At 36.7% G+C, this 12,813-nt stretch overlaps 1 protein-coding gene across 1 annotated transcript; it reads left to right on the top strand.

Moving 5' to 3' along the window:
* The first annotated feature begins 2,101 nt into the window (after nt 1-2,101).
* LOC142163570 (ubiquitin-fold modifier 1-like) lies at nt 2,102-12,052 on the top strand. Its single transcript, XM_075220860.1, has 5 exons — nt 2,102-2,236; nt 3,134-3,249; nt 3,338-3,435; nt 4,798-4,830; nt 11,715-12,052. The coding sequence occupies exons 1-5, from the start codon at nt 2,102-2,104 to the stop codon at nt 11,792-11,794; spliced, it is 462 nt and encodes a 153-aa protein (XP_075076961.1). The 3' UTR covers nt 11,795-12,052.
* The last annotated feature ends 761 nt before the right edge of the window (nt 12,053-12,813 follow it).

Below are 12,813 nucleotides of genomic sequence, written 5' to 3'. Positions count from 1 at the left end.
GACACAAAGAAAGTACAATAGGAGATCTCATCTCCAATAACCAAAATATACTAACAGCAAGTATATATTTTCTTATAGGGATAAAAAGATACAGATACACCATATGCAATATTCAATTTGATAGAAGATTGAAAGAGAAATTCTCCACTTGGAAAGCTACAGAGAACCCAAGTTTCCCTAAGTTTCAAGTAATTATGAACCAGATGAATTGCGTGAATGATTGGTTTTGAGGAGGAAGAGAGGCATACTAATTGGCACCATTATATTCAATGTTGTAAACTTTTCGTTATCTAGGAAGGCAATTGTTCAAATTGCTATAGTTATTTTTATTAACTTTTTGGAACTGTTTCAGTTTTTATTAATTGTTTGCACCCGTTTCAATCTTTTTGGAAGAACATTAATTTTTCTTTATCAAATCAATGAACATAAATAAATAGAAAAAATTAGGGATAAAAGCAAAAATACAGGAAAAAGATAAATAACAATCCTCATTTTTGGAAGATGCCACATCAGATCTACTATGCCCAGATTTATTATATATATATATATATATATATATATATGTATATATATAATGGTTGATCTTTACTTCATATTTTTTTTCAAAGTTATCTAACAATGAGTTTATTGGTTGATCTTTAATATATAATCAACCTTACATCTCTTCAGTTGTTGGCTGATTAAATGTTGTTCGTTGTTGAAGTATGGACTCAATGTACAAATTATAAGAAAATGGATGAAATATTTACCAGGGTATAGAAATATTCTATCAATTGATTAGGCTTCAACTGATCTTTGTAAGCAATAGTCCTGCATTAAGCATATAAAATTTCAAAATTAGCCACAACACTACAACAAAGAGTGATGTATTCTTAGTCAGAAAGAAACCTTGAATAAAGTATTGTATCAAGGCAAGTATAATTTCAATACGAAGAGATAAGAGGAGATGAAGAGGAAAATAGTTGCAAAACACCTATGGGTCAACTTCATCCCTCTTGCCTTATCTTTAAGAGGATGAGATCCAACAATATCGCTCTTAACGCCCTGAAGCCCAAAGTGAAAATACATTGTTCCTCACTCTCTCGATTTCGTGTTGATAACCTTTGAGTTTGGTGATCAACATATTGAAAACTTGTAGCATCGATTTTTTGAATTCGCTATAATCGTTAGACTGAGTAATTCCCACAAGTAGCTCAAAAGATGATATAAATCAAGTGAACATTCAGAAAGCAACCAAAAAAAAAAAATAGCTCCCTAAAACTGAATTATAATATGATCAGAATACCATTAAAGTTCACATTTAGCTCCAACCGAATGCTATATCACCAGGGTGAAATAACTTTGTTCTCCTTGAAAAAGAAACGGAGATTTTAAGAATAAATTTTTGTAAGCAATTTAGTATAAAACTAATAGTAAAAAGCACGTTTGTATAAATCCATTTTTATTAAATGTAGTTCTGGATGCTTGAGCTCTAAAATACAAAAATCAAACTTGCAAAAGTCTTCAATTAAAATGCTATAGGAATCTGCCAAAGTATTATTAACCAAAAAAAAAGGGGAAAAGGCAATTACCTTTAGTTTACTTCTTCATGGAGAAGCATCAGTTGTGGTAGTGTCGAAGTTCATTTCTCTATTATTTTTAGTTTTTACTCTATATCAAAGAAAAACAAAATTTGACATATTAGAGATTAGCTTGGCCTAATTGCTGATTACATTTTGTCATATTACAAAAAAATAAGAGAAAAGTTAGACATGCCAAAGATATGAATTATTACTTGCAATAATCATAATGAACTGCACTATGAGTCGAAACACAATTTTAAAGTTATGATTGTATTTCAAGATCAGTTTTAAGATATGCATCCGCGAGAGGAACTCTATTTAAAACATGTTTTGCATTATGTACTTATTCAAATATTATTTGGTGAATGAGTCAGGAATATTATCAAACATTTTGGGTGCATAGTCCACTTCAATGATTATCATTAAGACTACTCAATAAACACATGATTAAAAGAAAGAGGAAGAGAAAGTAGAGAACTTAACTAAAAAAATAGGTGCATCTTCGTTCATCTTCTGCTTTCTAATCCGAAGAGAAAAGAATGTCACACAAGCAGTTGTGCAGATCATCCATCCTCATCTTTCCTTGTTCGTCTCTTCTTTTTGGAACTGGATCTATAGATAAAGTTATACTTCCAGGAACAAGTAATAACAGAGCACAAATTAGGACACCTAATGTTACAACAACAATTTTGATACCTTCCAATTAGGTACGATCGATCAAGAAATTATTCAAAACAATTGAAAACTAACACCCAAGAAATTACTAACAAAAGAAGTTCAAGTTTTGCATATCATCAAACATTTTGGGTGCATAGTCCACTTCAATAGGTAGGTTTCAATTATCCCTTAATTGTTACAAGCTGAAAATTGAGTATAGGTAGGTTTCAATTATCCCTTAATTATTTACCATGCTGTCATGGTCACTTCTGATTGGCAGCTACAACACATTTTTTTTTTTTTTTTTTTGTTGGGCTAAAGAAAACATCTTCTGATAAAAGAAAAACTAATACTATTAGGACAAAGCCAAAGTTGGATTCTTCAAACGCAGAACAATTCCAATACAGTACAAGAAAGGATTTCCTCTTGTTTTCCGTTTGAATTCATGAGTTTTTAACCGATTTTCTTCTGTCTTTTCTATTTTCCGAAAACCCTAGATTCGCTATTGTTCAATTCTTCTCGGATCTTTATAGATTTGAGGTGATTCGAGTATTATTAAACGTTTTTCTTTAAAAATCTCCCGTTTCAAATAACTATTTTGATTTTAGTCGCTCTTTTCTAAATTAGGGTTTCTGAAAATCCTTTTCTTCAAAACGCTTTATGGTTTTAAGTATTTAGTCCCCTGTGTCTATGTGTTTTGATTGATTTTGTTGAGTTCTTCCTTAACCCTAACGAGCCTATGCTAAAACCCCCAATTTTTGACATTTTGTTTGGATTCTGCACTTGTCCGTATTATTTGATACAGGCCAATGTAGGCTTTGATTTACATGATTACTTTCTTTGTTTAATTAGAATATCTTGTGATTTTACCCTAGTATGCCTCCATTAGGATTTCAGATTCGATTTTACCCTAGTATACTTGGCTTAGTTGCTTGGTAGTGAGAAAAGATAGTGGAGGTGCTGCTGCTAGTGGAGGAAAAGTGTCGTTCAAAGTCACTCTTACGTCCGATCCCAAATTGCCATTCAAAGTGTATGTATTTCTCTTTTTTTTTTCTCCTCATAATTTAATGTATCATTTGTGTTTTCTTATGGATTTTCTCCTTTATTGTTGATATCAGTTTTAGCTTACCGGAGGCAGCCCCGTTCACGGCTGTTCTCAAATTTGCGGCGGAGGAATTCAAAGTGCCTCCCCAAACAAGCGCCATCATCACTAATGGTACCCTTCTCCCCTCTCCTTTTGCCTTCTGTTATGGTTTTCTATTTTTGTATTTTGTTTTTGATTAGTCTAGTCAGTTAGGATACACTGGTCTTGTCCGATACGCCCAGGTTTGGTTCCCGGAAATTAAGTAAATTGTGTATCTGTTGACCCTAATTGAGATTGAGGCGTATTTGATTGATCCATTGACTGATTAAATAAGAATTATAAAATTGATTTTATCTAGAACAAATCTTGAGTAACTTCAATAATAATAATATCACTATAGAAAGAAGTTAAAGTTTGTAGTAAGAAAGAGGAGACTAAAAGCCTAAGAAGTTGGATATGGGGCATAATTTTACCCCAGGCCCAGGAGCTACCTGATGAGGAGACGATAGCCCGTTCCCTCAACCAATGTTTGACATTCTAACACCTTTCCACGCATCCACGGACAACATAATATGCGAGTCCAACATCGGGTAAAACAAGATTAGGGATGGATGTGACTCTAATACTATCTAAATGATTCTTGGCCGTAATTCAACTCAATTAGTTGACAAGATGAGGATTGGTTAAGACCATATAAGGAAACAACTTCCCATTCTCTCAACCAATTTGGGAAATTCTAACAAAATGCAAACTTCAACTTTGAACCCAATAGCATGCTTGTGAAGAAATGAGGGGATTAGATGATTGTTTATAGCATCGGGTTTAGCAGTCTTAACTTTCTCAATTTGGATTTGGGGTATTAGGATTTTAGGTGGTCTTGGATGTGCTCTTTTGTCTCATGAATGGTGGGTTTTGTCTTGTGGGCTGACCTTTTTAGTAAATTTTGGGTTGCACTTCTCGGTGTTCTTTTAATTAAAGTTATTATCTACAAAAAGAAAATTCTCCTAAGAGTTATATAATTTTAAACAAACAAATTAATCAAGGTAAGTGACACTAGAGTGAACTATGTATTAAGTTGGTATGATGTAATCGTTATTGAGTTATTTTTCCTACTTATGAATAAAAATGATATGTAGTGCTCATCAGTTCCTCGTAGGTTAAAGTTGATTTTCCGTGAATCCTAAATTCTCGGGTGACATTTGGATTAAAATTCCGAAAGGGAAGTGATTGAAATATTTCCTGTTAAAAAAATTGATGTTTGAGATTGCCAATGTAAATCGGGTTTCCTATTTGGTACCAAGAAAACAATGTTTTTGCTTCCTTCTTCCCGATGTTTTGCTATTCTTCGCTCTTCCCTTTCAATGTACAAAGGGAAGTAGAAACACATGCTTATTATTTATTGCATGTAATAATTAGAAAAGCTTGGGCTTTTACTATAAGGTTGTGTTACATTTCCTTCTTTTTTTAATTTTTTTTCCTTTTGTCTTGTTGCAGATGGAGTGGGAATTAATCCTCAGCAAAGTGCAGGTAATGTCACACTTTACATGATTATTTTATAGTTACCTCATCTTTTTTTGTTGGTTGCTAATTGGTGGTTTATTTGTTTTCTGGACGATAAACAATATTTGGGAATGGATGTTTTAAAATATATATTCCTCGTGTTTGATAAAAATTTAGTGCATAGGGATTTTCGAGGCTTAGTGGCTTGTTTACCAAAAAATATGGTCTTCTTTGAGCTCCTTACGAGATGTAGAGATCTATAATCAGAATGTAACATGAAATATTGAGATGAAAAATTTTTGTTCAAAAATGCTCCCAGGCACATTACCCGAGATAACTCTCTTTCCTACTTCCTAGGACTGTAGATAGCTTTTTCCGGTGCAATAACTACCAGAACTCCTTTTCTTCATTCCCTTCTTTACTCATATTTTTCCCCTTAAGACATGGACAGCAACAGGATATATTACAACGCGGGATTCAAATCTTTTGATATCACAAAAATAGAACTAGATCAGAAGTATGGTTCGAATGGGTTGAACGCAGCAGGAAATTAATGAGGACAACAACTGTTAGCATTAAAGTGATGAAATGGGTGACAGATGTATTTAAGGTGGCCTCTAAGGAACACAACAGGGCAATAAAGAGATGGTCTATGAAAGATCACTACACAGAATATTATTGCAGCCTTAAATATAATGAATATGGTAGGTACATCAGTTTTATTGCAGTACAAGGGGATAACAAGTCAGTTATTATTACACCGAAAATCACAGTAAATGCTGGGTGGGGTGACATAGCCCAGAAGATCCTAAGACTCATAAATGTGCCTGAGAAGGAGAAGAAGGTCCAGATTGTAACTTCCCCCCGTCTGGAGTCATCTTTTAAGAAGCAATCAGAACCAACAGATGGTCATCAGAAGGGACAAAATCCTCTCCTATCAGAATCAGTAGGTCCAAAATCACAATACCTGGAGGTTCAGAGATAACAGATAAAGATGTCTTGAGTAGATGCTTAGTAGGCAAAGTTTTGATATCACCAAAGGAAACTCCACCTTTGAACGACATTAGAAAATGGGCATGCAACACTTGGAAGTCTTCCATCAGCATGAATGTACATGCGATGAATGACTCTCAATACCTCTTCGAATTCCCATCAAGGAAAGAAGCGGAGCATGTGTTCAATGGAGAGTGGCAATGGAAGAATGCAAAAATCAGCCCAGGTTGGTGGAACCCTACCATCGGCTACTGGCCGGAGGAGGTGAAGAGGGGCTGGGTGTGGATTAGGCTTTTGGGGTTGCCGGTTAATCTTTGGTCGTAAAAAGTGCTCAAAACCATAGGAGATCAGTGTGGGGGATGGATTGAAACGTAGGAGGAAACAATGCTCAAAAACCACCTCCGATGGGCTAGAATAAAAGTGATGGGGGATGGGAGTAAGGTTCCTAGGGAGATACTTCTAGAAAGTGATGGCTATTTGTTCAAAATTCCCATCTGGTGTGAGTTACCGGCGACGGTGCTGGCGGCGCTTTCGAAGGAAGAAGAAGATGAAGACAATAGTCTATTGGGTAATAGAGGAAGTCCATATCCTTCGGTTAATAGCGGAGACCTACTGGAAAAGGGGTTCAAATTGGTGGCTAATCTGGAAGGTCACGTGGGCTCATCGAAGGGAGGAGAGGGTTCTAAAATTAGGGCACATGTGCTAGTCACGTGTGACCAAATACCCATGCCAGCAATTGAAATTTTGGGCCCCAAACAATCTGTTAGTTTGGGCACAAGACAGGCATACCCTTCTCTTAAGTTATGTTGCAAAGGCCCAAACCAGTTAGCCCATTATGAAATAACTAACGACCCATTTCTTATAGAGATCCAAGCCATCTCAACTAAAAGAAAAGAAAACAGACGTGGAAATAGAGAAAGACTCTGTCGACAATCACGAAGGAATTGAAGAGGCAGAACCTTCGACCAAGGTAGCCAGTGCCAGTGCCATGGTTCTCATCAACGGAATGGAACAACCAGTGACAGCCGATCAAGACAATTCTGACATGCAGATTGGGGAGGGGAATTTCTTGGGGGATTGGGGCATAGAAGATGTTCTTCCTTTAAACTCTCTAATCAATGAAGAAGAGGAGGACCCAGAGTTTTAACGATCCAATTTGGGTGCATCAGAATATTATCAAATTGAGCAAAGAATTTGGGATGGAATTCGAAGGGTGTGAGAAGGAAGCTTTCCAATTATTTATGCAAATAGATGGCAAGAGGCGCAATACAATGGAGTCTTCATCATTAACAATGGAGGCAGCCACTCCAAAAAAGAAAGAAAGTAAAGAAGTAAGAAACTTAGACTTCGGGAGCAAATTCAAAAGTAATGGCACAAGGAGCAGGGGTTATATGGCCTTAGATAATAAATGATGATTAAAGTTGTTTCTTGGAATGTTAGGGGTCTAAATAGATATAGGAAGAGGGAGTTGATAAAAAATATGATGAGCAGCTGGAAGGCAGAAGTCTACTGTTTTCAAGAGACAAAAGTAGAAGGGGAAATTAGAGACATTGTCAGAGACTTGTGGGCGTATAGGTGGGTGAAATTTGCTCAACTACAAGCAAGTGGTACGAGGGGGGGGTATTCTAATTATGTAGGATAGTAGGGTATGGGAGCAGGAAATCAGTAGCGTGGGGATGTATTCCATTACAATCAAGTTCAGTGGTAAAACACAAGAGTTTGTATGGCATGTATCTAGTATTTATGCTCCCAACGATAAAAGGGAAAGAGAAGAAGTATGGTGGGAGGTGGGTACTGCGAGGGGCTTATTCACTGGGCCTTGGGTAGTGTGTGGGGATTTCAATACTGTTAGATACCCGTCAGAGAAGAAGAATTGCAGCAGATTCACCAGATCAATGGCAGATTTTTCTGAATTCATCAATGATGTGGGGCTAGTAGACTTGCAATTGTTGGGAGATAGTTTCACTTGGAAAAATGGGGTTGAACACATTATTGCTGCTAGATTGGATAGGTTTCTAGTATTTGAGGAATGGGATGTAGGGTTTAGGAACATCAAACAGTCTATACTTCACAGGGTCACATCAGATCACTCTCCTCTGTTGCTTCAAAGTGGGAACTGGGAACCAGCTAAATCCTATTTCAAATTCGAAAATTGGTGGTTATTGACGGAAGGCTTTAAAGAGAGCCAAATGCTGGTGGGAATCTTTCTCTTGCGAAGGTAGACCGGATTATGTTCGAGCTTTCAAATTGAAAGTCGTAAAGGAGAAACTCAAAGAATTGAGCAAATCAATACAAGGCAGTTTGAAGATGTAGAAACTGAATATACTTGGCCAATTAGCTGAACTGGAGGAAACCCAAGAATGGAGGATGCTGAATGATGAAGAGAAACACAAAAAATATGCCTTATTGATAGAGTTTGAGGAAAATGCTAGTAAGGAGGAGATAGCTTGTGGAGGCAAAGGTCCAGAGCTGTATGGTTGAAAGAAGGGGACATAAATACCAAATTCTTTCACAGAACTGCCAATGCACACAAAAGATACAACAACATTGATAACTTACAAGTGAACGGAGAAATTGTGGAGAATCCTAAAGATATCAAGAGGGAGATAGTTGCTTATTATCAAAATCTATATACAGAGACTAAGGAGTGGCGTCCACAATGCAACCTAAGGGACTGTCCCACCATCAATACAGAAGATAACCAGATGCTATTGAGTCCTTTTGACCCACAGGAAATTTGGGAGAGTGTAAAAGCATGTGCAGGGGATAAAGCCCCAGGTCCAGATGGATACACCATGGCTTTCTATACTCAATGCTGGGAAGTGATAGGCTCAGATGTTATTGCTGCTGTCCAAAACTTCCATGCAAATGGGACCTTTGAAAAGAGCTTCAATGCCACCTTGCTGGCTTTGATTCCAAAGAAGGTGGGAGCTAAAGAACTGAAAGACTTCAGGCCCATTAGCCTGATATGAAGTTTCTACAAAATAATTTCAAAGATCATGGCAGAAAGAATCAAAAAAGTCATTGGCAAATTGGTGGACACTCAACAGATAGCCTTTATCAAAGGTAGGAAAATCATGGATGCTATCCTAATTGCAAACGAGTGTGTTGATGTTAGAATGAAGAGCAAAGAACCTGGCATTCTGTGTAAGCTAGACATAGAAAAAGCTTATGACCATCTGAATTGGGAATTCTTGCTGGAGTATTAATAAAGATGGGCTTTGATGAGAGATGGATCAGGTGGATTAATTTTTGCATCAGCACTATTAAATTCTCAATTTTGATAAATGGTTCTCCGGCTGGTTTTTTCTCTTCACAGAGAGGTCTGAGGCAGGGGGATCCTATATCCCCTTTTTTATTTATTCTAGCAATGGAAGGTTTAAACATCCTGTTTAAATCTACCAAAGCTAACAACAGGATCAGGGGTTTCAGGGTAAATTATAGAGATCCAGTGTCTGTGGAGGTTACACATCTGCAATATGCAGATGATACTTTGGTGTTTTGTGATACTGATAGAGACCAGGTGCTTATTTTGAGAGTGATATTCATCTTTTTTGAAGCTATTTCTGGATTACGCATTAACTGGAATAAGAGCTTCATCTATCCAATTAATGAAGTAATGGATATTCATAGCTTGGTGAATATTCTAGGAGGAAGAGTAGGAACCTTGCCAACAGTCTATCTTGGAATGCCTCTTGGAGCAAAAAGCAAATCTAAAGGGATCTGGAATGATGTAGTTGAGAAGTGTGAAAAGAAATTAATTCCTATGCTTGGAATTACACTAGTTAATAATATTTATCCCTGGGAGGAAGACTTACACTAGTTAATAATGTATTGGATGCTATGCCAACTTATATGATGTCACTATTTCCTATGCTTGCAAGTGTAGCAAAAAGACTTGATGCCCTGAGAAGAAATTTCATATGGCAAGGTGCCAGTGAGGAGCGAAATCCATCTGGTCAGATGGGATGTCCTTACAACAAGCAAGAAGGAAGGAGGGATGGGGGTTAGGAATCTGAAAAAACAAAACCATGCTCTGCTGATGAAGTGGCTATGGAGGTTTGCCACAACAGAACATTCCTTGTGGAAAAATGTAATTGAGGTAAGGTATGGGAAGGAAGACAGCTGGACAACCAAATCTATGAATAGCCCTTATGGGGTTAGCCTGTAGAGGTCCATCAGGAATCTATGGCCAAAATTCAGCAATAGGTCCAGCTTCAAAGTGGGCAATGGTATGAAAACTTCTTTTTGGGAAGACAAATGGCTTGGACAGAGAACCTTGAAGCAGCTATTTCCAGACATTTACATTCTGAACCAACAGCAAGTCTCACTTGTTGGAGAACTGTGGACAGGTCAAGGGTGGAATCTTACGTTCAGAAGACTCCTAAAAGACTGGGAAATACAAAGGCTGATAGATTTTTATAGCATCTTAAAACAATTCAAAGGGACTTCCAGCTTTGAGGATAAGGTGTTCTGGCAATGCCAAATCTGCTTATAAAGAGTTTAACCAATCTAATAATCAAATTGGATGTTGGCCGTGGAAGATGATCGGAAAAGTAAAAATTCCATACAAAGTGGCATGTTTCACTTGGCTATTAGCAAGAGAAGCAGTTCTGACACAAGATAATCTACTCAAGAGAGGATATCAACTGGGGTCCAGGTGTCACTTATGCGAAGCTCAGGAGGAGACAGTCAACCATCTCTTTTTACACTGCAGAGTTACGGATCAACTATGGAAGATATTCATCAACCTGAGGGGGATCCAGTGTCTTATGCTAGGGAGAATCAAAGAAGTTCTAACTAGTTGGAAAAGAGATGGGGATCATTCCCGTCAGAAGGAGAGATGGAAGATTGTCCCGGCTTGCATATGGTGGACAATATGGAAAGAAAGGAATCAAAGATGTTTCGAGGACAATCATAGTTCAATACAAACGTTGAAGATGAGCTGTTTAATGCTTTTTTATTTTTGGTGTAACCAGGAGTATCTAGAAGAGGGTGAATGTATTTTTGATGTTTTAGACCAATTGTGAGTCTTACTGATGTAGTTATCCCCTCTGGTACTTTCATTGTAATTACTGGATGGTTACAATGATTTAGTGTAACCAATTTTATACTTAATACAAATATGTTACCTTTTCAAAAATAATCAGAATGTCATGGTTTGAACCTCCACCGGAAATTTTCTCAAGTGAGGAAAATCAAATTTAGGATACTCCATACAGCGGTTAAGGGCACTTTCAATAGAGTTATTTGGAAAAATCCAAGTGTACCAATGAAGACTAGAGATTGGATTACAACAACAAACCTAGTGGGATCCCACAAGTGGGGTCTGGGGAGGGTAATGTGTACACATACCTCACTCCGATCTTGGGGAGGTAGAGAGATTGTTTTCGAAAGACCCTCGACTCGACCCTCGACTCGAAAGGAAGAATAGAAATAGAGATTGGATTAAGCTATCTTATAAGTTTATGGATGAAGTAAGAAAGCATGCAAATCTATAACACAAGCTTCTCCTTTTTGTTCTTTCTGCCTATAGAATAGATTAGAAATGCAGAATTAAAAAGCTGATAAGTGGAGAAAGAGTTGTTGCATGGAGCTCAAGGTACCATTTTTTCATAGGAATATTGAGAAAAGGAAACTTTGCTAGTTAGTGGAAGAATAAGATTGTTGGGAGTCTCTCTTCATCTTTTCTTTTGTTTAGAGCAATCTGAGACTGCTAAAGATAGTGTTTGAACTTTTTGGTGGAGAGTTGGTTCTTGTCTTTTCCTTGTGGATTGATCTGACTTTTTAGCAACAATTGGCGGCGATTGTTTATTCTTTTACCCTGACATGATTAAATATCTTATCCTTCAGTGCTGAACCTCTATTTTCCTAGATTATCTGGTTTTGGATTTATATGAACTCAAATGTTATTTCAGGTAACGTCTTTCTTAAACATGGATCTGAACTGCGCCTAATTCCTCGCGATAGGGTTGGTGCTTCGTGGATCTCATTCTGAATGTTTAGCTTTATATTTCATCTTACGTAGGAGGTGGGGATATCATTTCCCAAATGATTAGCACATATCTTTAGATGTTCTCATCATTTGATGTTGTAATACTAAGTACAGTTGAATATCAGATTGAAATGAACAATATTTATAAAAAGAATGAATAATGGGTTTTGCTGAGAGACTGATATCTAACTTGAGGATTCAATTTGCCATGTCAAAATTCTAATTGGAGTAATCAATAAGATGGTGACACTGTTGCTTCTATTTCTATCCCTTCTGTTGTGGCTAAAAGAATTGGTCTAGTTTCTGAGATCTTGGCAGGTTTCTAAGTGGATATATATTTTCAAACTTCTCTTCTGCTGCTGTTCGGTTTCTGGATGGTTGGTAAAGATATGGTCCCTTGTTTGGGAAGTAGGGGAAGGGAAATTAGAGGAGATATAAGGAGAGATGACAGGTTTTCTAATTCTTATTTGGTTGTAGATTTCAGTTAGTAGACTTTGTTTAGGTTCTAACTGAAGGAAATCATTCCCTTTTTTTTGTATTTTATAACCTTTTTTTCTCACAGATAAATCGAGGGACTAGAAAATGTCACCAATTTCTTTCCTTCTCCTGCTTCCGTACACAGGGTGAGGTAAGAAAGGTGTTTGCTTGGCTAACTAATTTTATTGTAGTTTTAAGTTATAAAACTAGTTTTGAAGCTAGTTACTAACATAACGTAGATTAAACAATGCCAAAGCATTAAAACAAATTATCCTAAAAATAGTCATTGTACGACTTAAAAATTATACATCATTCTTATCAAAAGAAAAATAAGCCTAACGTCCTTTGATTTCCCCATTAAGAAAAAAAGAGGAAGTGTCATAGAGTATTAAATCGAAGTTAGTGTCCAAAATAATACTCCCTCGGTCTGTATTAGTTGTCACGGTTATTAAATATATGTGGTCCAAAATAGTTGCCATTTTAGAAAATCAAGGTATAATTTATCATTTTCCCCTATTTTGCCCTTAGTTTTTATTGGTCTTGAA

This window comes from Nicotiana tabacum, chromosome 1, assembly GCF_000715075.1.
Source record: "Nicotiana tabacum cultivar K326 chromosome 1, ASM71507v2, whole genome shotgun sequence".
Taxonomy (NCBI): Eukaryota; Viridiplantae; Streptophyta; class Magnoliopsida; order Solanales; family Solanaceae; genus Nicotiana; species Nicotiana tabacum.
Note: the sequence above shows the minus strand (reverse complement) of the source record. Positions and strands in the feature narration are given on the sequence as shown.